Raw genomic sequence first — 26687 nt, forward strand, 5'->3', positions numbered from 1 at the left:
TTTGTTTTTCTCTTCCATTTAAATATTACCTTTTATCTCTCAAACAAAATTTATCGATTCCCCCCCACCATCCAATTAATAGCAACAACACCTTCTCCTTCCACAAAAATCCTATACATTCACAAAATACGAGTCTGTAACTTTTCCCCCACCGTTCTTCAATACTGAATTGATTGGTACCATTCCAAACCAATCCAAGCTTCAAGCTTGGATAAATTTCATACAACTCACATCATGACCAAATCCTCAGGAGTTTGGCAATAACTTCATCGTGTTGAGCTTCATTGTGATAGCTTCATTAGAGAATTTTTGTAACCCAATTTTTGAGAGTTTGGTAAGTGCCTCATCCTTAGAAGTTCGGCAAGTAGCTCATCCTTGGCTCTTCGATCTCTAATCTTCCTAGAGAATTGTGTCTGGCCTAAGTTCGTGGTCCAAGGTTTGATTCCTTTGGAGAAGTCAGTCACCAGAATGGGCCAGTTAATATTGTGACTATTTTCATTCAGGGCCCAACATTACTTGGGTTTAAAACTACTTCCCTATAGACTTGATAATGTACTTGTATTGGATTTCAAGCTCAAAAGCTTAATATTGAGTTAAAGCTTAGCTTGATTATTAAATCAAGCCAAGTTAAGACAAGCTCAAGCTTTTGGACTATCTGACAAATTCAAGCTTAAACATAGTTTGTAAGCTTGGATCAAGCTCAATCCAAGCTTGAGCAATTTATATTTGGTGTCAAGTCAAAATTGAACATTCAATACTCCACAAAACTCAGCTCGTTTATGTTGGCGCAAGCGCCCACGCATAGTGGTTTATTCACGGGAAGTACTCATTGGCCAGAAGTGGACCAAACGAAGGGTGAAAATGGAGTTACCACCTAATCATTTAAGTCTAGGAACCATATTAGGCCTTTTGGGTCACTCATTTACATGCATAGGTCTGCATACTAGATTATGGGTCTGGAGTTTGAGTATAATTTGAGAAGGTGTTAGGCACCCAAGATTGCCCGACTTATGGACTAGCCTTCATAATATGTTTCTAGACCATATTTAATTAAATAGTTTATTAAGAAAGCTCTAATCCTTAACCTAAAGATACATTATTCACTTAAATATAATAACACACATAACATGTTAAAGATCACATAACAACTAAAAAGAAACACATTAAAACCACAATCAAACATGGAAAATAATCAAACACAGTTAATTAACTTAATTAGAGTCAAACAGAATCACACATAACATGTGAAAATGATTAATTAAATAATAACAAGATTTTTGCCATAATCTGGATTTAGGGTGCGTACACATACTCAACTATGTGTACGCATGGTTGAAACCATGCGCACGCATCCTTCGCATAGAATCCAAAAGAATCACATTTTTACAAATTTAATCAAAGGCATTAACACAAATTAAAGAAGCATGTTAGAAACTGTAAATACTAAACTAACATAAAACAAATAAAACAAAGCATCAACATAAACAAACAGACACGAAACAAACCAAATAATATATTAAACAACATTAAAAGCAAGAACATGTCAAACTAACCTAGGGATTGAAATAACAATATAAGAGCAAAAAAAGAAAAGAAGAAAGAAGAAAAGATCATAAACAACCTAAAACCAAATTAATACATATCAAAAGAATTAAAATCAACAAACAAATTAGATATAACAAATCAAAGAAACTACAATAAGAAACTCATGTGAATCATATTAAACAAAGGAGAGGTTCATGGAAAGAACACTCACCTTGCATAGGATCATGGGTTTGAGGTTGTTTAATCAACTCCTTGTTGGAAATATTTTAGTAAATAAAAATTATTGATACAACAAATAATATCCTAAGTAATTAGCAAGAATATAAAATAAGAATAGATTAAAACAATCTTACAATGCTATGGAATCATGCTGTAAAAGCGTTGTCTTTAAAGGTTAATTCGTGTCACCCAGTGTAAAACTTGGTGCAACTGGTTCTTTTGGCCAAACAAACCCCCAGGATTATACTATAATGTCAACTTTCATGATGGACGTACTTCCACTAATGGAAGTTCAAGAACAACCCTTTATTGTCTTTCCTTTAAACAAAAATATAATTATAGAGAAATATGTGGGAGAGTAAGAGATTAGAAATTGTTTATGTAGAAATATAAAGTAATATAAAAGACTTATAGGAATGGTGTAGTGATAGGTATTATATAGGCTATTCATGACAATAATGGTTTGTTGTTATTGGTTATTTAATAACTCATAAAAGCTCAATAGCTATATTATCCATTATTGTTTAGCGACTATTTTTCTCATAATTTCCCAACGTCTATTTTACTCATAAATCCCCAATGGCTAGAAAATAAATAATAATAAAAATGTTTGGAACACACACCTACACAAACAATCTCCCACATGCATGTTTTAAACACAAAATAGGAAAGACAAGCAATCAAAGAAAGCATGCGTCAAAAGAAAGGGAAGAAAAAGAAAGAGAAGAAAGTTCCGTTCTCTGGCTCCCTACTTTTTGTTAGAGTATTCATATTGGTGGAGTCATAAATTTAGCAATATGGTTCTATAAAAAACTATTTTATCTATTTTACTTTCTCACTTTATAAAACGCCCAACATAAGTGGTTTTATTTTAACTTTCAATACAATAAAATAATATAAGCAATACAATAAAATAATATTTTTTTATTACATATGAGCTATAGTGTGAACCCGTGAATAAGCTATAGTGTGAACACGTGAATATTAATAGTAGAAAGTAGTGTGAACACGTGAATAATAATACAAGGAGTGTGAACACATGAATAAAATAATAATTTTTTTTTTTAAACATTTGAGCCACTGTGCACAGTCAAAAGTAGTTGTGCACGATAGCTGTAGAGCTAAATTATTGAGCTTTGGCTCTACCAATATAGACATAATTTTGTACTTAGTGTACGTTTGGATACACGTTTTTTCCTCCACGTTTGTGTCTCGTACATTTTGTATGGGTCCCGTGCACTGTTCACGGGACCCGCAAACTATTTTTTTTTTCAAAAATACAACTTTAAACTGGGCCCCACGCATTATATACGCATTTAAAAATTATCTTGTTACAGTATTTTTAATTTTTAGCAATAAACAATATCCAAACACTTTAATTGTACTAAAAATAATAATATGACTTTTTAACCCCACCTATAAAAATAGTCTTATACGGAAAACACCACCGCATCAAATTCGGGTCTATTTAGATACAACTGAAAGCTGAAAATACTGTAACAAAATAATTTTTAAATGTGTAAATAGTACCGTTTGACTGATTTTTAATGAAAAAATTATTAAAAAGTGAAGTTTGTGAGTCTTGAATACTGTTTACGAGACCCACTTATACAAAGAAAAGTCAAAAATTACGGAAAAGAAAGAAAGATAGAAATGGCAGCGAAGGCACTGCTCATACGTCTCTTTCCAAAAAGAAAAAAAGAAGAAGGCTGAAACGCAATTTCACAAAACGCGTTCAGCCTTCTCCAAACATTACCAAATGTCACCGTCAATCAAAACATTTGTTAATAAAAACTGGCCCCTTCATTAAGCTATATAACCTAAAATACGCATAACGAATAAAACGTGAGACAGAAACTGCATAAGATTTGGAGAAGAAGACTAAAGATAAGAAGCATGGTGAACCGGAAAATTTATTTCGGTCGAAGATTTTCAATTCCAAATCCAGATCCAGATCCAAATCCAAAAGCCATAGATCCGAACGGCGAGAAGGTAACGGAGCTCCGGCTGGAACTCGCCGGATCCGGAACCAGTATCACTTTCTTGGAGCTTCTGATTACCGAGTCAAGGCTTTGGATCGCCGGATCATGGTCCGCCGAGTACGCTGGCATAACTTTTCATGTGCCCGCTGTGCCTCCGACGAGTTCAACAGCGAGTTATCCGAGTCGATCGTCCAACTCAGAACGAAAGCTCATCGGATCTAGCGAGTTGACGCCGCACATACCGAGTCAACTATACTGAGTCGACTCGGATTGCTCGAGTTTGAACTCACCGGAACCGGAGTTGATTGAATTTTGTAAATACTGTGTACCTTCATGATTGTTGGGTTTTCTACTTTTCGTAGCTTTTTAAAATTGCTGAGATGTCAACTTTTAATCGGTGTGGTAGTCACTCTATAAATATAAATGCTTGTAAAGTGCGGGAAAGGGTTGGGTTTAAATCTCCAGAAGAAAGCTTCACACGTATATACTTAGGGGGCGTTAGGATCCGCGTTTGCGTGTCCACATCTATTTTTTTTTTTTTTTTTTACCCAACCGCATATTTTGACTTTTTAGCAGTGAACAGTGTACGAATGTACTGTTTATAGTCTCACAAATTTCACTTTTCAATAATCTTTTTTATTAAAAATGGGTCTCATGATACTATTTACACGTTTAAAAATTATTTTACTATAATATTTTCAGTTCTCAATTTCAATAAAATAAGTTTTATCTAAACAGACCCTTAATAGAAATTTTATTTAGTATAAAAAAAACTTACTGAAATGTCAACTTTTAATTGGTGGCACGTAGCGCACGTTTAAAAAAAAAAAGTACAGATAAGGTCTCTCTGGACCCTCCGCGGCCCAATCAAATAAACCCATCAGTGGAATATCATAAAAAGAAGAGTCCCCCACAAAACCTTTAAAAAAAAAAAATATACTATTGTTTGTAATTAGGCATATAGCATCCCATCAATTCTCACCAAACATGAGGTGCTAATTATTATTGTATAGGCTAAGTACATACTTTAGAAATTTATATACGCTAAGTTATCAACTTTCGTATACACTTTAGTCTAAATTATATATATTATAGTAAGTTTTAATTAATTTAATTGATAAAATTTTTTATAATTAAATAAAAAATTTATGATTTATTTATATCAAAAATTGATTAGTGTCTATTCTTAAGAGCCGGTGCGATAGTTAAATAAAAAATTAAAAGATAAAAGCCTGTTTACAGCAAAAACTATTAATGTCTTAGTCTATATATCTCTATATATATATATATATATATATATATATCAAAATTGGTTCTTGATTCTGACGCCTTTCAGTCCCTCCTCCCTCACAATACACGCTGACAACTCAAAAGTCACTCACTATCGAATTTGATGCTCCCCTCCCTTCTAAGCAAAGCTCATAGAACAAAGCAACACTGGGAATCTTATCTTTCTTGTGTTTTTCATTAAACACAGGTAATTTTTTTTTTCTTTTAATTTTGAACGAATAGTAAAATAGTATTTATTTTTGTGCACTCTTATATCCATGTTTGGTAGGTTTTACTGAAAGAAGATGAGAAATGGGTGGCATATTTTCATCACGTAATAATAGCAGGAGTAGAAGTAGGCCGAGAAGTGTTGCAAGTTCAGAGGAATCAAGAACGGGGTCGTCTCATCATCATCATCATCATAATAATAATCCTGTTTCAGCTGTTATATCCAGACTACCATCAATGACTAGTACCAGCCATGGACCAAAAATAGGAGGAGGAGGAAGGTCTTCAGCCAAGAAGAAATATGGTTTCATCCCTGATAATTACCATACCCTTGAAGAGGTTAGTGTCCTTTTGTCTAACTGTCTCTTTCTAATAGTCTTTGTGTGAAAGTAATCTTTGCTAAACAAAAAAATTGAAAGCTAAGAACCTATTCATCACTTTTTTTTTTTGTTGGGTTTATCTTGTTTTCAATGGCCATGAAAAATTGGGTTTTTTTTATTAGTTATCAATTGTGTGAGATTCTAAAATTTTTATCCATTTATTTTGAAGTAAAGGGCTTACAAAATAGAGGGCTTAAATTTTTTAAATCTTATCAAATGGTCTTGGATGACTTAAAAAACCAAAAGTCAATATCTAGTTATCTAGACTCAAATTTTATTTTTGAATTTTATTCTAAAATATATTATTATTATTATTATTATATTATATTTTGATTTATTAATTTTTGTATGGAAGAGGGATATCAATTCAAAATGATGTTTGGGCCCATGATTCTTTAATTTTTCTTTCTATTTGCGCCCGTGAAGTTTTCAAATTTGGATATATAAAGCTTGGTACCAAACAATGTTGTTGACTTGGTCAACATTCGTCGTTCTTTGGTTTTCTCAAAAAGTTTGTTTGCTTTATGGATTAGAGCCGTTTGCTTCTTTAGTTAATAATGATAACATAGCAACTTATGCTTCGTTGGAAAACATTTTCTGTAATTTTCTTGTTTAGTGCAGAAGAAAACATTGTCCAACAAAACAAGAGAAATATAAATGACATTTCCTTTTTTGTCTACACCTTTTCGTTCTTTTATGCGACAACCACCCACCCACCTATTGTTATTATTGCCACCACTATCTTTGAGGAAACATAAATAACTTTTTGTTTTTGATAATTTAAGAACAAGAAATATGCCAAAATTCAAAACTAAATTAAAAAAAAAAATGATAAATTGTAGTAGTATGTATTTAGTATTAACAAAAAGAAGTACACGTGAATCATTGAGGGTAGTCCTACAATGTTGACTATAGGTTTCAAACTTACGACAGTATAGATTTAGATGATTTAGATTTCACGAGACTTTAGAAACTATTAGACCAACCCTTTGAGATAAAATCAACTATTACCTTTTTAATAAACCAAATCAAAGTCCATTAAAATGTCTTTCTACCATTTTGTTACAAACCTAGTTTTGATAATATTCTTGGTTGAAAATGTTCATTCCATAGATTTCTTAGAAACTCAAAGAATTGGTAGGCTACTTAGTAAATAATTCATTAGGTAGACAAATCCACATTACCCAAATCACGAAATACCAAACTTTTAATTTGGGTCACAAATAAGCAAAAGAACTAACCTATCATACCAAACACATTTTTTAATCAAAGAATATTTTTTTGTTAAGAGATTTGCTTTTGTTTTGTTGATAGAAATGGGGATTTTTTTGGAAGGGACCATCGATCTCAAATATGGGTTATATAATATTTATGTTGTGGGTTTCATTTAGCTCAATCGGTAAGGTTATATGACCCTTAGACGCCATAGGTTGAAGCTCAATTAGAAAAAGACAAAAACATATAAGTTATATGACTAATTTAATTTTTGAGGTTTTTGGGGGACAAAAATTTCAATTTTGGAGTTGACCAATTGAAAGAAATCCAGGAGGGCATGCCCCTTCTGGTCTCTCACTAGTTCTGTCCCTACCATCATCGGTATACCCCGCCATTGTTACTACCACTTATTACCGTACCACTTATCAATTGTTTCTATTACCATCATTGCATCTATATGAATATATTAATGATTTTTCGTGTGATCTAAACAATTAAAAATATTTTCCAATCATATTTACAATTGAATATGGAAGAACAAGTCATTTTCCCACTAAAAGGAAAATACTTTCTACGGAAAACAAATGGAGCATTTATCTTCTAATTTGATTTCAATAGTCTCTGTCTTTTTGTTTTTGTTTTTATGTTTTTAAAAATATTTTGTAGAAATTTTCACTCATTTTTATTATTAAATATGCTTCTATTAATAATGAAATAAACAAAAACAATGCCATTTGTTGGGGAATTATTATAGTTGGACCATCATGGCATAGCAGTTTAAATTTACTAAATTTATTTACAAAAGTCATAAATCATGGATTTTTTTCAATAAGCTTCAACTCAAATGTGTGTAAATTCTACCATTTTTTTTATAAGGTAAAATAATAATTTAGGGATAGCTGAATATTTGATAGGCGAGAGTAGATCATATTAGGGGTATTTGACATATCATAGAACAAAGTTTTTTTTTTTGACAAGATAGAACAAGGTTAATTGAGAATAATATAATTAATTTTAATTGTTATTGTTCAAAATGGGATTTGACATATTCCCTTAAAAAGTTAGTTTTTTCTTAATTTATTTTTAAAAAATTACATTCACTCTAAAATTAATAGTATAAGTTTTCAAAGCGATATTCCCCATATTTTTATATTTAAACTTTTTATATGTATGGTCCGATATGATTCTAGATAAAATTGATATAATATAAAATCATTTTAAAATAAAAGTAGTTTTGTGTTTGATTCAATTTACACTTAGATTTGAATCAATTTTGTGACTTTGCCAAACACTTCCTTAAACCATCAAACCAAATATATAATATATGTATATCTTTAGGAACAAATCTTAGGTATATTACATTAGGTTTTCTAATTAAAATTCAAACATATTGTTATATTGAATTTAATTGTCCTTAGAAAAGAAAAGAACAGAAAAGAAAATATTGTACTATATTTAATTGAGAAACCTTTATATATTACACTTGATGCACTATATTTAACTTTTGTCCATATATTTATACGAAATAAGTGTGAGACACTAGGAAATGTCCCTGAAGCATTTACATAGAAGACACTAGGAAATATTAGTTAACCTAAAGACCATTAATCAGATCAAGACACCAATCGATTTTTAGTATAGGTAAGGATTAAACCCCAAATCTCTTATTCCATCATAAGAGATTTTACTAGTTGAATTAATTAGAACCCACAAATGGGTGAGTTACCAATCATCAATAAATTTATACCCCTCCATCCCAGTTTGTTTGTCCTCTATTCAATTTTAAGATGTCCCAAAATATTGTTTTGTTTTTAAAAATAAAAGTTATTAATTTATTAATGTTCCTATTATAATTTTATTTTATTTTCAAAACTATTTGAAAAGAAAATTAGCAAATATTTAAAAAATCAATCTAATTAGGTCACTTTTTTTAGTTGCCTCATTAAAAATAACTTAAAATAAAAAAAAAAAAGCTGATCAATTTATTTAAAGGTAATTTTACAAACTTATACATTCTTATATGATAGATAAAATGATAAATAAATTTCTCTTAAAAAGTTAGACTTTACCCACATAACAAACAAATCGGGACAGATTACAACCTTTACGTGGCGTTTGGTACGAGGGAATCCACATTACTCTTGGCATCTAGATTCCTAGGAATGTGATTCCTAGGAATCACATTCCTAAGAATGTAGCTATTCCTATGTTTGGTTTCATTGGGAATATCTTAAAATTCCTAAGAATGTGAGATGATAAATCTTAAATGAATTATTTATTTTTCCTATTCTATCCTTAGATTTGAATCTGAACTACCAAGTTCTTAAAAAAAAAAATCTTCCTCTAAATAAATAATGAAAAACCAAATATAAACTATTAATTATGAAAAATTCATTAAAATTATAGTTTAATATTTCAAAATGACAGGTACAATACAAAAATAACTATTTAAATTCTCAAATGCTTTTATTCTTAATAATAATTTTAAAAGAGTTTAATCCATAATAATTTGTTTTATATTTTATGTTAATTGCTTAAATGATAATGAAAAAGGGTTAAAATTGTCAATTTATAAAAAATACAATTTCCTTTAAGCTCAAATCCTGGATTCCCACCTGTTTTAAAGGGAATCCACATTCCTACTGAGAGGGGAATCCAGATTCCCCTGGCATCTGATTCCTTAGCATTATTTGCAACCAAACATAGGAATCTTTAAACATTCCTGGGAATCCTAAAATATTACTCCATACCAAACGCCACATTAAGGAATATACTTATTTCTTTCTAAAAGAAAGGAATATACTTATTTGATTACTTATTAAAGAACAAAAAAAGAATATATTTATTTGACTTATTCAAGCTGTAAAATATTCTACATCCACAACAAGGCACGTGATTCCTGGCGGACCACGTGGTGTATACTTTAAAATCAAATCTTCCATTCATTCGAAAAAGACTTTTAGGTAAATGACGTCAACGCGTTTCCTTTTAATAAAGGAAAGGTCCACTACACTTATTGCTAATATGATTGCATTTCCTGTAGTTAAACCAGTGTGCCTTACGTTGCTTCTCTGTGTGACCCTCCACTTACGCAAAATAATTTGAATATGAGAGACCCACAAAAAAGAAAAAAAAGTAAGAGATACCGGACGGACAAGTTTCATGACTTGGGTTTGTCATTTGATCTCTAACAACTAGCTGTGTGTTAGTACTCTTTATGTTCAATCTCCATTCCAAACAGTCCAAAAAATAATAAGTGAGTTTTTTACCGATCGGGTATGAGATCTTGTCTGAAAACAGGTAGGGTAGATTGCTACTATGATCACGTTCAAATAAGGAAGTCACACTAGTTGTCCCTTTTAACCCATTTTTTGTTAAAAAAAAAATTGTAAAGAATTTGAATGTGAGACCCACCAAAAAGAACAAGTAACGGGAAACACGTCAGTCCTCACTGTCAAAGTAGTGTTCCACAGGCCAGTTTTTATTAAAGTACCCATTGTCACTGTTAAGGCATTCTTAGGGTGTTTGGTAGAGTAGTTTGAGATGAGATTTTTGTAGTTTTTTGAAATTTGTGTGGGTAAAAAAATGTGTGTAAAGTTGTTTAAAATGTAAAAATGTGAGTTTGAGAAGATCTACTAAACAGACTCAAAATAATTAGTCCCCACCCATAGCATGAAAAAATTTGAATTAAAATATTTAAGTATAACAATATGATGCATATTTAGAAATTATGTAAAGGGAAATTTTAGTGGAATTTGTTTAGTTTTAAGTTTTTTGGGTAAATTCTAATAAATTCTCCAAAGGTTTGAGTTAATGCCAATTCGATCCAAGATTTTTAAAAAATAACTAATTTGGTCATTAAAAGACAATTGTGTCACTGACTCTATTTAGCACCATTACTTTATTTGAGGGAAGTACACTAATTAGAACAGTCTATATACATAATTACATAACCAAAATTTTTGATTGATTGTCAAGTCTAATTGAGAAAGGAATACAAGGCATCCTTGGCTTTCTCTGCATTTTTGTAATTTTGGGAGGAGAGAGATATGAAATAGGAGCAATTATACATGTTTAGCCCAATTGAGCTAACCTCAAGCATGTAAAGTGCCAAATTTAAAACCACGGGTAGGCAACCTAAATTTCAGTTAAACCACAAATGGGTAAGTTGTAATTAGCCCTATATATTTATAATGATAATGTTGAAAAATGTGAATAAGTCAAGTTCTCAATTTATTTTTATGGGAAAATTACATAAACCTCGAGAAATAATCTCTCTAAATGTTGTGATAAGCACAACATAAACAAATACATCTCCGTTTTGCCTTTACACTGTTGTTGGTTTGGCTTATGATGTTTCTGAGTTTTGGGTGAATCAGATTACTCAATGACAAAATAGAAATTTCATGGACAAGCCAATTGCAAATTAGGAACATTATCGCTTAAACCATCTTAGGTAGGGGTGTCCAGACCCGACCGTGACCCACTGGACCGACCAACCCGCCCGATCTCCACCCGAGCTCAGCCCGAACCGACGCTCTTGTAGGTCGGTTTCGGGTTTTCGCACCCAAAGCCCGATGCCAGCGGGTCGAGTGGCGGGTTTTCTTCTCCAAAACCCGAGCCACCCGACCCGACGAAGGCTCTATACAAGTTCGGTGAAATCGCGCTCAAATCCGAGGAGATCCAACAAGTTCTCAACCATATTTGGTGAGATTTAGCCATATCTAGCCATTCCCAGCAGATTTAAGCGATTTTGGTGTAAATTTCGCGCGATTTTGATGCAGATCTGGTGAGTTTTTACATATTCCGGCGATGATTTGCAGATTCCAGCAATGATTTACAGATTCCAGCGATGATCTTGTAGCTCCGACGACGACCCGATCTCCACCCGAACAGACTTGATCTCCACCCGAACCCAAAACCGACCTGACTGATTGATGCCAGCAGTCGGTTTCGGGTCACTTTTCTGTCCACCCGCCGCTGGCTGGTTGGGTTCAGACTGGGTTGAAAACTGACCCAGCCCGACCCGTGGACACCCCTAATCTTAGGTTCATCCACAAAATTTAGGGTCACTTAAGGGTAAACTAGGGATTTCATTGTTTATGTAAAGCAAAAAATAGGGTCACTCAAGAGCAGAATAGGAGTTTTATGTTTTTGTTACACATATTCACCTTTTATAAAATTATTAATTTGAGGTGCAGTATAACGTAGTATATTCCTTTTGATTGTAGATAAATTTTTCTCTTTAAAAATTAAACAATTTATAAAAGTAATTTCTATTTTTCTATTTTTACAAATATGTAATTTATCATTTTTGGTATTTTTGATTTACTCAAATAATTGACAGATACAATGACACCTTCAAATAAATAGACAAGTAGATTGTGTTTTTTGATATAAACTCAAATTCTCACTTCCAAACTAGCAAGGATTAACTAAAAAAAAAAAATCAAACCAAAGCTATAAAAAGGGAAAGAGAGAATTTGTGATGGGGAACTCAAAAAATATAACACTAAAATGTATCAATTGAAAGTAGAGATATTAAAAAAACATAAAATATGTCAAACCAAAGTAGAGTTGCAAGAAAGAATCAGAAATCTAGAGAGAGAGATAGCATAATCACATTTTTTTTTTGGGAGAAAATATGAGAGAGAATAGTAAATTTATAGAATAAAATATAATGAGAATAATATTCAAAATAAAAGGTAGGAGTTATAAATACCAAATTATCCAGATCATACTATGTAATAGAATAATATTATATTATTATAGGGTCATGTTAACAGGTGCCCTTAGGGCAACTGTGAATAATCATTTTAGGGAATTTTTTATTTTACTTTCACGGGAAATAAAAAAAGCCATAAAAAAATTAATTGCTTTTTTCTTTTCTTATAAAAATTTTAATTTTTTTTTAAACCAATGCCTTTTGGGCATCCATTAATTTTTCCCATCATTATATATCATATTTTTAATAATATAGAATCACATCTAACAATCAAAGAAAAAAAAAATATAACAATTTTATTTATTTTTAGTTTATACTCACACAAAAAAAAAAAAATCCACTATTGTATTCATTTTCATATGCTAATGTAGTATTCAAGGCCAAGTCGAAGGGTCCAATTCTGCTCCTGCTTAAAGAACCATGTCATTTTCATCAACTTTACGAGATAGAAGTAAGAGATAATTACAGTAAACCCACTTGTGGTATGACCCGTTTTTACTTTGCCTATCCGTAGTTCAATCATTTATACTTTGCCTATTTGAGGTTAGTTCCGTTAGCCTTCCGTAACCTAACTCTTCGTTTGCTATTAGAAAAACACATTTTTAAACAAGATCAAATATAACAAGAATAAAAAAAACTAGGGTTTTTCATTGCTCATGAACTTTAATGAGAACATGGAGGAACGACATACCAATCAAATGGCTCAATGAATTTTTTTTAATCCATAACAATATCAACAATTTCACAACAACTCAAAATTTTGAACCAAATTTTATCAGAAGGCCAACATCTCAAAACAACCAGCAACGTTATCAATAAAGAGAGAGTGAGATAGAAATAAGCCAACAACTGAAGTGTGAGGTATAGAAAAATCCAGCCGTGGGTTTGGATCATGGTAGATCAGCCATGGGTTTTAGTGTCATTTCCCTCAATCATTGACGCCACCTCAGCGGCAAGTTCCTCCTCAGCGGCGAGCTCCTCCATCGGACCTCCATGGTTGACCCTTCAAGCTCCCACAATAAATCTCATCAAGCCCTCTCTCTCACTCTAAACCTGAGCTCAGTCTCTCTAAGCCCTTGGCCTGAGCTCTCTCTAAACCCCTATTCTCTCATCTCTAAAACGAACTCCATGGCCGCCCCTCACATCAACGTCACCACCTCAGGCGGCCTCGCCTCATCAGACCCTCACCGAGCCCTCACCAAACCCGAGCTCCCTTTCTCTAATCTCTGAAACCCTCTCTGGCAAAGCCTCCCTTAGACTTCCATGTCATCCATCTCCAATCAACAACCACCACCACTCCACAGTGGTTCCTCTGCCCTCTGTGTCTCGGCCTAACCCGGGTTTTAGGGGTTTGTTAATGGTGGGTTTGGGTGAATTTTCCACAGGGTTTTCTTTGTGTTGGATTGTGAATTAAGTTTTGGTTTGATAAAGGGGTTTGATTGAAAGGTTGGGATATAAAATTTGAAATGGGTTGTGGGAAGAAAGGATGAGTGAGACGGATTGAGAAATCAGAGATTAAGAGAGAGGTACAAGTGAGATAGAGAAATGATGAACCAGATGTCTTATTTTGATACACATCTTGTTTCTCTACAAAACCCCCTCTTTGATCTTGTTTGGTTGAGTTTTTTATGTTACTTTTTGTTTTTAGAGGAGAGAGACATAAAAGTGAAGATAAAATACATTTTTACCCCTGATTTTACCCCTGATGTTAACAAGAAAATATTTTTAAAAATAAATCCTAATTAATACCTAAACATAATAGGAACCTAATTTGGTTTTAAAAGCACCTAAAAACAAGGAAATAATAACCCTAAACCTAAAATAACAAAAATTACATAGAAATACCAAAATTAATGAACTACAAAAACTAAATTATAGATTCTATTCTACATCAAATCCCTCAACCTGAACAAAAAAAAAAAAAACTCATCCTTTTGTTGATAATTGAGATCTAAAATCTTCAGCTCCAAATAAACAAATACTTTGAATGGTTTAGTAACTTAATATGATTTTGAAACTTGTATCCTTCATATATTGTAGCATAAAATTTATTCTCCTTTGCCTTCAATTTATTTGCAACATCAATTAACAAAAAGTTGTTGATAAAATCAAAATTTTCTACTCCAAGAAAATCAACCAATTGTGTAGTCATCTTTAGCCAATCAACCGAAACCCAGGCACTATGAGTTATGGACTCATCCTCATATTTGACCTCAATTTAATCTTCCACAATATTCTTAATAATTACCATCTTTTGATTTTCACCATTATTCACAATCAACTCAATCTTCTTTTCTTTGACGTCTTCATCAAACTTTTGAAAAGTTATATCTTCAAGCTTCAATTCAGCAAATTGTTGCAAGTCTTGATCTTTTTCATTCACTTCAAAATTTTCTTTAGAAATTGGCTGAATCTTGTCAACCCTCAAACCCTTTTTTTTACTTGACACTAGGGCTGTTTACGGGTCAGGTCGGGTCGGTTTTCGACTCAACCCGGACTCGACCCGCCGGCGGCGGGTGGAGGGCGGAGTAACTCGAAACCGACCGTCGGAAAAATAGATCGGTTCAGTTTCAGGTGATGGTAAACGTCGGTCAGTTGCCGGAATTAAAAAAGGAGTCGAAATCTGGGAAAAAAAAAAAAATCGATGCCGGAATCTGGAATTTTCACCGGAAACTGGAAAATCCCGCTGGAAACTTCAAAAAACTCGATGGAAACTAGAAAAATATCACCGGAACCTGGAAAATATTGCAGGAAACTGGAAAAATTGCCGGAAATTGGATTTTTTTTTCCTGAAATCTGCATTTTTTTTGCTAGAAACTGTTGAAATTTGGCTGGATCTGGCTAAATCCCACTAGATCTAGCTGTATCTGGTCAAGATCTCGCCGGATCTGGCTTGTTTTTGTAGGATTTGGTAGGATTTTTTTATAGCTTCGGTCGGGTTCGGGTTGCTCGGGTATTGAAGATGCAAACCCGCCACTCGACCCACCGGCGTCGGTTTTTGAGAATGGTAACCCGCCGCCAACCAATTGGACCTTTGGTTCGGGCCGGAATCGGGCGGTTTTTCCGGGTTGTCGGGCGGCGAGCGGGTCTGGACAGCCCTACTTGACACATGGATTTGGATGTGATAATGTTTTGTGGTTGACCTTTCATGTTTTGAACATATTCCTTTTTTTATGAATATACAGATCTATAATTAACACTTGTATAATCTAGTATTTTATAATAATCTTGCGGAAAACATAAATCAACTAACATCTTTTTCATTCTTTTCCAAAAGCGAAATGGATGCTTACCTCGACGCTTTCTATCGATTTGAATGTCTTACCCCAATTCCTCTACTTCATCATTCAATATATTAAATGCAAACTGTACTCTTTTTTCATCACAAATTTTTCAAAAATAAAAACTCTTTCAAATCAAGAAGCCAATCAATAAATTCCAACTTGCTCATCATCCTATCAAAGAATGAAATATTCTTGAATTTAGGAGTGTGTTTTTGAGTATATTGATTGGAGTTGCCATGGTATTATTTCCTAGCGAGAGGGGTAGCGACTGCCGGCTGTAGTTTGCATAATACTTGTTGGGCATCTTGCTGAAGTTGAATGAATTCCTTTCTAAGAACTTATGCTTTAACATTTTGGTTACTAGAATTGCTACTGTCATGTTTAGTAGCCATCAGACTAGGGTAAGATCCAGGCTTTGATACCAATTGATGTGGGGTGTGAAAGTGACATTTCTTGAGTTCACAAGGAGAGAAAGTCTAGAATCCACTAAAAAATAGAGAAAACGAAGTCTGAATTTTTATTGATTGAACAATTGTTAAAAAACATGTTTATAGGTTTGGAGGCCAATTTAAAGGTTGTTGATGCTCATTTTGGGAAGTCCAATAGAAAGAAGAAGCCCAATAACGTGGGCAGAAAAGAGTTAGCAATTGGATAGAAAAACCTTTAAGCTCAAGCGGCAGGAATAATGGATCCTAGGTCCATAAAGCAAACAAATGGGCCTTAAGGAAGCAAACAGGCCTAAAAGACACGGAAAGAGAGAAGTAGCAAACTCATGGGCAGTATGTGATGTAGAAAAGTAAGAATGAGCCACCGTAGCCACAGTGAGCCCGAAAGAATGCAAGAAAAGAAAGTAAGGGGCAATAGATAGTCCATAAACCCCAAAGATGAAGGATAGAGTAATTGGGCCAGGCCAGCCCAATGAGTTAGTAAAAACCCATGAAAAACACAGAATTAGAAAGGGTTAAGGATACCCAAAGAAAGTAAATGGGCCAAGGATGTCCAAAAGGAAATAAATGGGACACAAGAGCCCGCAAGTAACATAGTTAAAGGCCCAATGAGCTTACTGGGTTATCAAAAAAGAAATAAGCAGCAAGCCCAAAGAGGTCCAGCAATTCTGGGTCAAATAACATCATGGTAAGAATAGCAGAATGATGCGGTAGGAAATGATGGCAGGATCGCAGGAAGAAGCAAAAGAGTGGCTTGAGGGAGGGAAAGCCCACAATCAAGCAAAGCCCAGCCCCTAGGGGAGCAAGCCATAAAGAATGAGAAATCAGAAAACAGCTCACGCCATAAGAAGTTAAGGGCGAACAGCAGAATGTGCAGACGGGCCTTCAGACCGCGGCAAACGCATGAGCAGCAAGCAGATTTTGGACGACTATGGAAGTGAAGCACGTGCAAGTCCCATACACCACCAGCCTGTACCCAGCCAATATAGAAAGTGGTGGGTCATGGGTCAGAGGTAAGAGGGCATGGTTTGGCGGTGGGGAGAGGCGAAAACCTATTTTGTGGTTCCTGACAGGCTCTTTTGGGGGAAGTGTCCTGCTGTGATGACATACCGCCCAAAAGAGGTAAGGATGTGTTGGAACCACTAGGTGCATGTCGTGAGGGATGGGCAGAGAGAGCACTCACGCCGTGATAGGTAAGAATGCCACGACAAGCAAATAAACAAAATAGTCCTCTTTGTCTGCTGATGTAGAGTGGTGCAGCCAACACAGGTAAGTGGTGCTGGCTGACACAGGTAAGTGGTGCTGGCTGAGCAACTGACTAATCAGTCATGGTCGGCAAGGACACCCACACCAAACAAAGGTGGTTAAAGGCTAAAATGGTAAAAGCCATCCGCGGCAGGCATTATATAAGGACCCTTGCCATGCACAGCTAGGAGGAATAAAGTAATAGTAATTTCTAAGGAGAGAATCACAACAATTAAGTAAGCACTAAGAAAGAAAACGAAAAGAAAGAAAGAATTAGAGAGAATAAGAAAACAAAAATGGAGAGAATAGAATGGTAGACATGCATCAGATAGGTTGATTCCTTCTCTCCTTCTAAAACCCATGCTCTCTGCTAAAGGCAAAAGATCCTTCTGGGCACGAGTCATTTATGCCTGTTCCCTCAAAGCAGTTAATTTCTTCCTGAGGAGATTATTCGCATTGAGGAAATGTTTCCCTCCTTGACTTAGACCCAATGACATAACTTGGCGCGGCAAACTGACTTTTCCCTCTCTGATTCAATAAGCTTATTACTATCTTTTCCGTATTTATTTTTGCTATTTCATAAAACGTGCATTCCTTGTAATGACCCATTATTTACTTTTGTCTAAATACCGAACGTATCTCTTTTATTATCTTTGTTATATCTGCTTGCCGTAATTACAATGGTAGCTCTGTTTGCCATGGGCATGTGATCAAAAATCTTGGCAAACGGGGCATAGTTTGTGCACAAGTTAGACCAAGGTGGGTTGCAATTAGACCAGTCCTAACTCCCTGATCCAAAACACTTTAGTCCTAGTACGGCAGGAGGCAGCCCGACCCAATATTACAAAAAAGGCTCACCACAAAGGCTTTGTAAAACTTAACAAGCAGAAAATATAACCTAAAATAAATCCTAATTGATACCTAAACATAATAAGAACCTAATTTGACCTAAAAAGCATTAAAAGCACCTAAAAACAAGGAAATAATAACCCTAAACCTAAAATAACATAAAAAAAACCAAAATTAATGAATTACAAAAATTAGTAGATTTTTTCTTACATCATCTATAGGATTGTTGGATTGCATTTGACATTTTGGCTTTGAAATCAAAAATCAAATAGAGAAAAAAATAGATGTCCCTCTATTGTTGTGTAATCTTTAATCTTTTATAAGCATTGGGGAAATTTTTTTCATTGTCCACTCATTAGTTGGTTGTAATGTAGTTTTGACATGCAGATTATAATCTTAAGCAAAGTCATTTCCTATATTTCTTTTACAAAAACCTGTCGAACCACATGTAACACAAGGCCTTAATTTTACATTTAAGGAACATCTTACAGAAGGTTAACTGTAATACAGTGTTCTGGAGTTCTTGTCTTTGTTGATCTTTATGGATCAGCGGTCATACTCAATGGTCTAGTTCCTGCCCAACTATGGCTAGTATCAGAGTGCTAAATTTTAGTAACCATGGATGGCAGTTTGTATATTTCCCATTCATTAAATCATCAGATTTTTTGAATTTTTATAATCTGAGAGTTTAGAAATTATTGGCAACAATATGCATGCCACAGAATAACATTGCAAAATTATCTGATACTTAATATATTTAGAACTTTTAACATGAAGATGAATTTTTGAATCGGCTGTCTTTTCTAATAGGTTACTGCAGCATTGAGAACGGCAGGTCTAGAATCATCCAATCTTATCGTTGGAATTGATTTCACTAAAAGCAATGAATGGACAGGTTTGTGGAAGTAGATATAAACACTCTACAGTTTCATTCATTATCGCATGAGTTATTCATGGAGCAGAAATTGAGGTCCCCTGGTTAATACTTGTCTTTACAAGACCCTGGGGTTTAATCTGACTTAATTAGAAAAAAAAATGATTATATTCCTTATTATCTTCTTGAATAGTTTTTTCTCAACCTTAAGGGATATGCATTATTAGACTTGACGCTAGATAGTTTTGGTGTAGAAGGTATTTTAGGGAAGGTCACTGCATCTCTAGCAGGCCCTCTGTAACATGTAATCGGTTGTTTGTCCCTCCTCCCTGTACTTTATTAACATGCGTTTTCTACTTACAATGCCACTGCCTATCCAGTCTGGGTATAATGCAATGATCACATAGTCAAGAATCTAAAGTGGAGCAATGCATCAGTTTTGTCTGTGGTATCATTTATTTGTCAAAATGGTTTGCATTTGGTTTGTGTATCTGGGAAGCCAATGCATCGTTTTTGTTATTGAAGGCAAAATCTCATTCAACAACCGAAGCCTGCATGCCATTGGAGATACACCTAATCCATATGAGAAGGCAATCTCTATCGTTGGGAAGACTTTATCCCCTTTCGATGAAGACAACTTAATTCCTTGTTTTGGTTTTGGTGACGGTATGTCTAGTCCCCTAAAGTTGAATATCTGGGCAAGTTTCTCTGATTTTTTCATATAATCACTGGATTTATTTTCTGTTATAGCGACAACTCATGATCAGGAAGTGTTTAGTTTTCACAATGATCATACACCTTGCCATGGTTTTGAAGAAGTTTTGTCCTGCTACAAAAAAATAGTTCCTAACTTGCGACTTGCAGGTTGGTTTTTTATTCCCTTTAGTTGAAATCTGGTATTTTCACTAATTGGCAATTACTTTCCACTACCAAAACCATGGACTTTTCTTGTTTCACATCATTCTATAATATTTTGATTTTTCTCAAAAGTTGTGGCTTCATTGATTTGTTTAATTGTGTTTAAGGGCCAACTTCTTATGCTCCGGTAGTTGAGGCTGCAATTGACATTGTAGAGAAAAGTGGTGGCCAGTACCATGTACTGGTTCTCATTGCTGATGGCCAGGTTAAATTCAAAGTCATCTTTCAAAATCTCTTGAACTGACAGTGTTGCATGCACACAATCTTTCTTATTTCAAGCAATGTCTTCCTATTGTGAAGGTTACAAGAAGCGTCAATACAAGTGAGAAAGAACTAAGTCCACAAGAAGAACAAACAATCAAATCAATTGTCAATGCGAGGTGACCTTGCAGATTGATGATTTAAATTTCTCCTTTTAGGCTTCTATTAAATCACCCCCCACCCACCCGTGCCTTTTGATCTTATAATTTATCTTTAATTTTCAATAATTACATTATGAGCTATTTTGCTTTCCATTTTCTGTGTCATTCTTTAAAAAGCTAGAGTAGACTTTCTTCTGTTCAATAATAAGAAAAAAATACTGGAGATTGGAGTCAATGAAAAAAATTACTGGATGATGAATTCAAATCCATAAGGGAAAAAAAATTAACACACTGATGGTGGTACCATTAGATACGGTATGAATCTGTGGTAATGCTTAATTTTTCTGTTTGACAATTGGCTATTCTGAAGAATGTATGACAAGTAAGGTACATGTGCAGCAGTTTAGTGTTGGTCATTTTAGTTTGTAGGTTGTGATGGGCAAGGTCTGTTCAATAGTTTATGTGCCTCACTGACTGATAAATTTTTTTACTGACAAGAAAGAAGAAAAGAGGATTTTTTTTTTTGCCTTGTAGAACCACCATGTTTCTGCCTTGTGGGCTATTACTGTTATCAACTGTTTCCAAAACATGTTTGTCATCACTCTCAACGCAAGTCCTAAGATTAAGATTAAAAACTTTGCTTTGTATAGATTTCGTCTCCTTTATTTTCAGTAAATGTTGTACAATAATTTACAAGGACTGAGAAATAAGTGAATATGGTGGAGCCACTGACATCAAGGTGTCAACAAACAGACATTAAAGAAAATTGCTAAAGTAAAAGCAGTAGTGTTGAATTAAACAAATTTACCTTTAAATTTTAATTTCCAGTTCATATCCACTCTCAATTGTTCTTGTCGGAGTTGGTGATGGACCCTGGGATGACATGAAGAGCTTTGATGACAAGATCCCTGCACGTGAATTTGATAATTTTCAGGTATCACTGTACTAGCACCCGATTAGCTTTGAATGCCATATAAGTTCTCTGTATTGTTCCATATAAGTTGAATATAATTCAACATGCATAGACTTTTAATATATGTCTTCTTTGTTTGTAGTTCGTTAACTTCACTGCAATTATGTCTAAAAATGTATCACCCTCAGAGAAAGAAACTGCTTTTGCTCTAGCTGCCCTAATGGAAATCCCCATCCAGTATCAAGCAGCAAGGGAATTTGGCATACTTGGGTAGGATTGCGTATCCATCTTTTTCATTTTTTAGTTTTCTAATATTTGGTGAAAACTTGATGGTACTTATCTGATATTAGAGCTTTGCTGCACAATGGAGGTAATTGGACAACCAATAATTTATGAATAAAACTTAAAAGTATTTAAGTTCCCCTTTATATTCTACATTCGCATTAGCCAATAAGTCATATAGATGAATTTAATTATTTTTGGAAAAGAGATAATACTGTTTGTATTGCATTGACCAATGCATATATGTGGAAGAATTTAATTGAAAAACTTAAATAACAACATTAAAGTAACTATACTTAAGTTTTGCCAATAATGTATATGAGGATTTAAGATATAGTCTAAGATGCGCAAGTACGGGTATGGGTATGATATGGGATATGGCAATTCTTGAAAAAATTGGATACCATATAATGGGTATATGTGTATTATTTACTTATTAAATATATTTTAAATATATTGTGAAGCATTTATTTTTTCTAAATTATTAAGCATATATTAATTTAAAAACAATAATGGATAATAAAGTAAATCAATAGCCATTAAATAAATAAATATATATATATATATATATATATATATATATATATATATATATATATAAAAGAAAGAAAAAATATCACGTGAGAGTCCATGCAATTCTATCATGTGACGCTTTGTAAGAGTGATTTTTTATTTAGCTTTACAGCTCAACTTCTTTACATATTTGGATTATAACAAAATTCATTAATAGGATGTCACTATTTTCACTGAGTGTTTAACTTACTACTATCATACTTCAATAACATAAACGTGACATCATAAATTTTAGATGATATTTCCATAAGCCAACTAAACATTTACATTTTTCTCAATAAAAAAAACTAAACATTTACATGAAATTACAAATTCTAACTCCAAGCCAATGTAGAAACAAAAATTATTATTAAAAATTTCAGCAAAAAAATAAATGATTAAACAAACAATTAACTTATAAAACCATTTTCTTTTGAGAAGGTATTACACCACATAATAACTAATTTTTAATTTCTGTAACTTTTTCTCTATAATTTAAGTTCATCAGCCCCTTAATTTTGTATTAAATCATTAATTTAACAAAAATCTCTTTATGTTATTGCAACATTACTTCTTGTTTTTACTTTAAAATATTTTGGATATTCTATATAAGATTTTCACATAATAGCTTAAAGTATTATCCGCGTATCGCGCGGGACCATGGCTAATGATGTTTAAAATACAGACCAAGCTCTAAAAGAGTAAATAAAAGACAACTAGATAATTTTATCAAAAAGACAGCTAGATAATTGTCCAATATTGAAACAAATATATAAAAAAATATAAATAAAAATTCTTACAAGTTTGAGTTATATTGGGTTACAACAGTATGCAAGCAATATTACGGGCACGTTTGTACTTTTTCTTTAAAAAAAAAAAAAAACTAGGTACGTATCTTAGAAGTATCTATTACGATATGTATCAGAAACAAGTACTTGAGCAAAAATGGGGTATCCGTGCATCCTAGCTTATAGTACCAATTGTAGATGAAACATAAATGTGATGTGATTGAACTTAAACTAGCTTGTGCATGCTTTCTAATCTGCATTTTCTCTTTTGGACAAAAGACGTGTGACAGGAAGAGCAAAGAAAATTGTTCCACGCCCTCCTCCAGTTCCTTACAGTCGTCCTCAAATGCCAACTCCTCAGCCAAGCAGCCTTCCTTACAGTCGTCCTCAAATGCCAACTCCTCAGCCAAGCAGCCTTCCATCAATGGAGGCAGATGAACGAAACCAGGCGGTATAATTATAGTGTGTTTTGCATTAAACATGAGCATATCGCCTGTTTATATATCATTGCAATGAACATGGCCAGACGAGGTGGCCAAAAAATTATGAAATGATTAGAAATAAGACTGAACAAAATGCTTGGTTTGCTGCCCAGTTGAATCCTACTCACTTTTCAAACATTTGGGGTCACTAATTCCGTACAATTTCAATGTGACAAATGGTATGACGGTCTATAATAAGTCTCATGACAAAAAACAAAAAACAAAAATTATACTAGGTAGCATGTCGTGATTGGTGTATAGTAACAAATGTGTCAGTATTGAGCACACGATAATCTGTTAACTTAATGCAAGGTCTCTTATAGTGTAAATTATCTTTCTCGTCCATAAAGCGGGCTTAGGAGATACTTTCTCGTCTTACAAGGTCATGTTAACTTGTTGAATCTTGTTATTGGTCTGCACGAGTATTGCTTTGCTTACTGGATTTTATCAGTTTGGGAACACTTATTTATTTTCTACCCAATTTTCATACAGGTTTGCCCTATTTGTTTAACGAATTCAAAGGACTTGGCCTTTGGCTGTGGGCACCTGGTGAGCTAAACTCATTGATATTTTCATATTTTGCCTTTGTCCTCTTTGTCATTTAGGTGGTATTGTAATTATTTCGAGTAAATTATTTCATTGCAGACTTGTCAGGACTGTGGAGCTAGATTGAGTAACTGTCCAATATGTCGTCAACCAATCAGAAGCCGTCTCAGGGTGTTCACTGGGTGATGGAGAACTAATGAAGTATGTTTGGATGGAGAAAGATTTCCGTGAAGCAATCAGAAATCATCTCTCCCATCCTAACAAAAATCAAATGTACATTAGACTGCATATATCCAGGTGTTCTATCAAGAAAAATTATTCAATATTGTGGAAGTAGTGTTCCGTCTTCTTACATAATTTCATTATATGTTAATTAGTAAAATCCACTATTATGCGAGAGGAGAGAACATTATTTCATGAGTGTTGAATAATTACCCGTGTCAGAGCTTGTTTGGATTTGGATTTGGATTTGGGACCCTAGATCCTATCTGTAAAGTTTCTGTTTCATACCCTGATGTGTGGTATTATCCATTTGTAATGTTAAGTTGTTAATTATGATATCTTATATTTCATGTTCCTCTTTATCGTTTCCAAGATCCAGCCTTACTTGTGATTATGCAACCAGGACCTTACCCAAGACATACCATTGTCCGTGACATGCTTTTATCCAAATATGGGCAGCTATTAACATTATGATCTGCTCTCCAAGTCAACTATTAAACTAATGGTATCAATTCTTTCAACAGTCTTGACCCAAAAAGCAACCCTAAACCACAATTCATGTAATTGTAATTTAAGCTTAAACATATGTGGTTAGCAGCCACCGACTACAATTTACTTCCAAAACCATATTAAGACAGCCCAATTTCTAGTGTAAGACAAGGTTTCAAAGCGCTTTTTGGCCCACTTTCTTAATCTGAAGTAATTCACGGCATTTGTCTCAACTGTTTGGCACAAGAAAACATTTTGCAATTGGATTATTTGTTGAGCATGTGAAGGACTATTAAGCTTAGTTTTGTCCAAATTTAACTGAGGACATTGTCTTGGTACTTATATAGCCCAAAATTCATATTTTCGCTCTCCTATTAATATAATCGAACCCTTTCGATTTATGTCAATTTTTGTTAAACTGATAAAAAGATTAAATTATAACTATTTCATAGTTTGACTTGGAAAAAAAAAAAAAAAACTATGTAGCCTTTTTTATATAATTAGTTCATAAAGAATCTGAAAAATGCACTCATTTTAATGAGATATAACAAATTATTAGATGAAAAAAGAATTGTTAATTGTGTCTTTGACCATGAGGGGACGAAGTTGGGTGTGAAGCGATGCTTAGCAAGCAGACCAATCAGTTTGCATCTTAATTTGACAAAAAGTCGTAAAGGTTTTACCCTTGAAAGGTCCGAAATGACCAAATTACCCATTGAAAACTACTAAAATGACCAATGTATCCAAAACAACCAATTTACCACTAAAATGAGACTCTTAAAGCATTTCTAATGATTTTTTCAATCTTATCCTATTTTACCGTCCAAAAAAGTTATTTTACCCATTATACCATACTCAGGGCCGGCTCAAGATAGTTTGAGGCCTAAGGCGAAAATTTTAAAGGGGCATTTTTATATTTCACTTAAATTATATTTAGTTTATTATTTTATTATATATTTTTATTTCAATTTATTATTAATTCTTACTTAGTATATAGGTTTTACAAAGTGGCATATCACTAATAAAAAAAGTTATTGAAACATTCATTTATTATATTGTTTAAGTGACACCGATCATATTCATGTCACATCAGTTTGTAAGTTTTTTGTTATAATATTTGTATTAGCTTTAGCATTTTTCATTCACTTGATGGTGATTGGGTTGTATTTCTATTAATTTTTCTGTTAAAAAAAATGCTAAACTTACTACAAATTTGACTACGAAAAACTTACAAACTAATGTGACAATAAGGTGACATTTTAACAACAGAATCAATTGAGTATTGAATTACTCACACATCAATTTATAGGACCTATGTAATTAAACTAATAATATACTAGCATAACTCTAATATTTTAGGGCTTCTTGAGAGTAGGAATAAAAAATTACACGTAACTCTTTTTTATTTTTTCCTTAATTACCAAAAAAAAAAAAACCTTACCGCCCCCATACTTGGGGGCCTTCTATGTTTGGGGGTCTTAAGCCATGGCCTACATGGCCTAAGCCTAGGGCCGATCCTGACCATACCATTTTCCAATACTTCCAACATCCCAACTTTTATTTTACAATACTACACACTAAAATAATATAAATTATACAATAAAATAATATTTAAAGGTTATCTATCACTCCTCTCTCTTCATCCCTGTCCTTGCCTCTCTGAGTCTCTATCCCTCTCTCAACAGCCAAACAACTCAATCATTACCACACCACCACCACCATGCCTACCACGCCACCATGCCCATTGCCCACCAACATCCCACCGGAACCAAAAACTCAAAATTAAGAAAAAAAAAAAAAACACCAGATCATTGCCACATCCAACCCATCTGAACCCAAAAGATAAAAATCAATCCATGCCTCACTGCAAAA

At 33.6% G+C, this 26687-nt stretch overlaps 1 protein-coding gene across 1 annotated transcript; it reads left to right on the top strand.

Moving 5' to 3' along the window:
• Positions 1-5048: 5048 nt before the first annotated feature.
• On the top strand, positions 5049-24688 carry LOC142617084 (E3 ubiquitin-protein ligase RGLG4-like). Its single transcript, XM_075789777.1, has 12 exons — positions 5049-5223; positions 5305-5582; positions 19198-19282; positions 19787-19927; positions 20012-20125; positions 20287-20384; positions 20480-20559; positions 21370-21475; positions 21597-21724; positions 23356-23527; positions 24051-24107; positions 24204-24688. The coding sequence occupies exons 2-12, from the start codon at positions 5328-5330 to the stop codon at positions 24288-24290; spliced, it is 1323 nt and encodes a 440-aa protein (XP_075645892.1). The 5' UTR covers positions 5049-5223; positions 5305-5327; the 3' UTR covers positions 24291-24688.
• The last annotated feature ends 1999 nt before the right edge of the window (positions 24689-26687 follow it).

Source organism: Castanea sativa, chromosome 11, assembly GCF_040712315.1.
Source record: "Castanea sativa cultivar Marrone di Chiusa Pesio chromosome 11, ASM4071231v1".
NCBI lineage: Eukaryota > Viridiplantae > Streptophyta > Magnoliopsida > Fagales > Fagaceae > Castanea > Castanea sativa.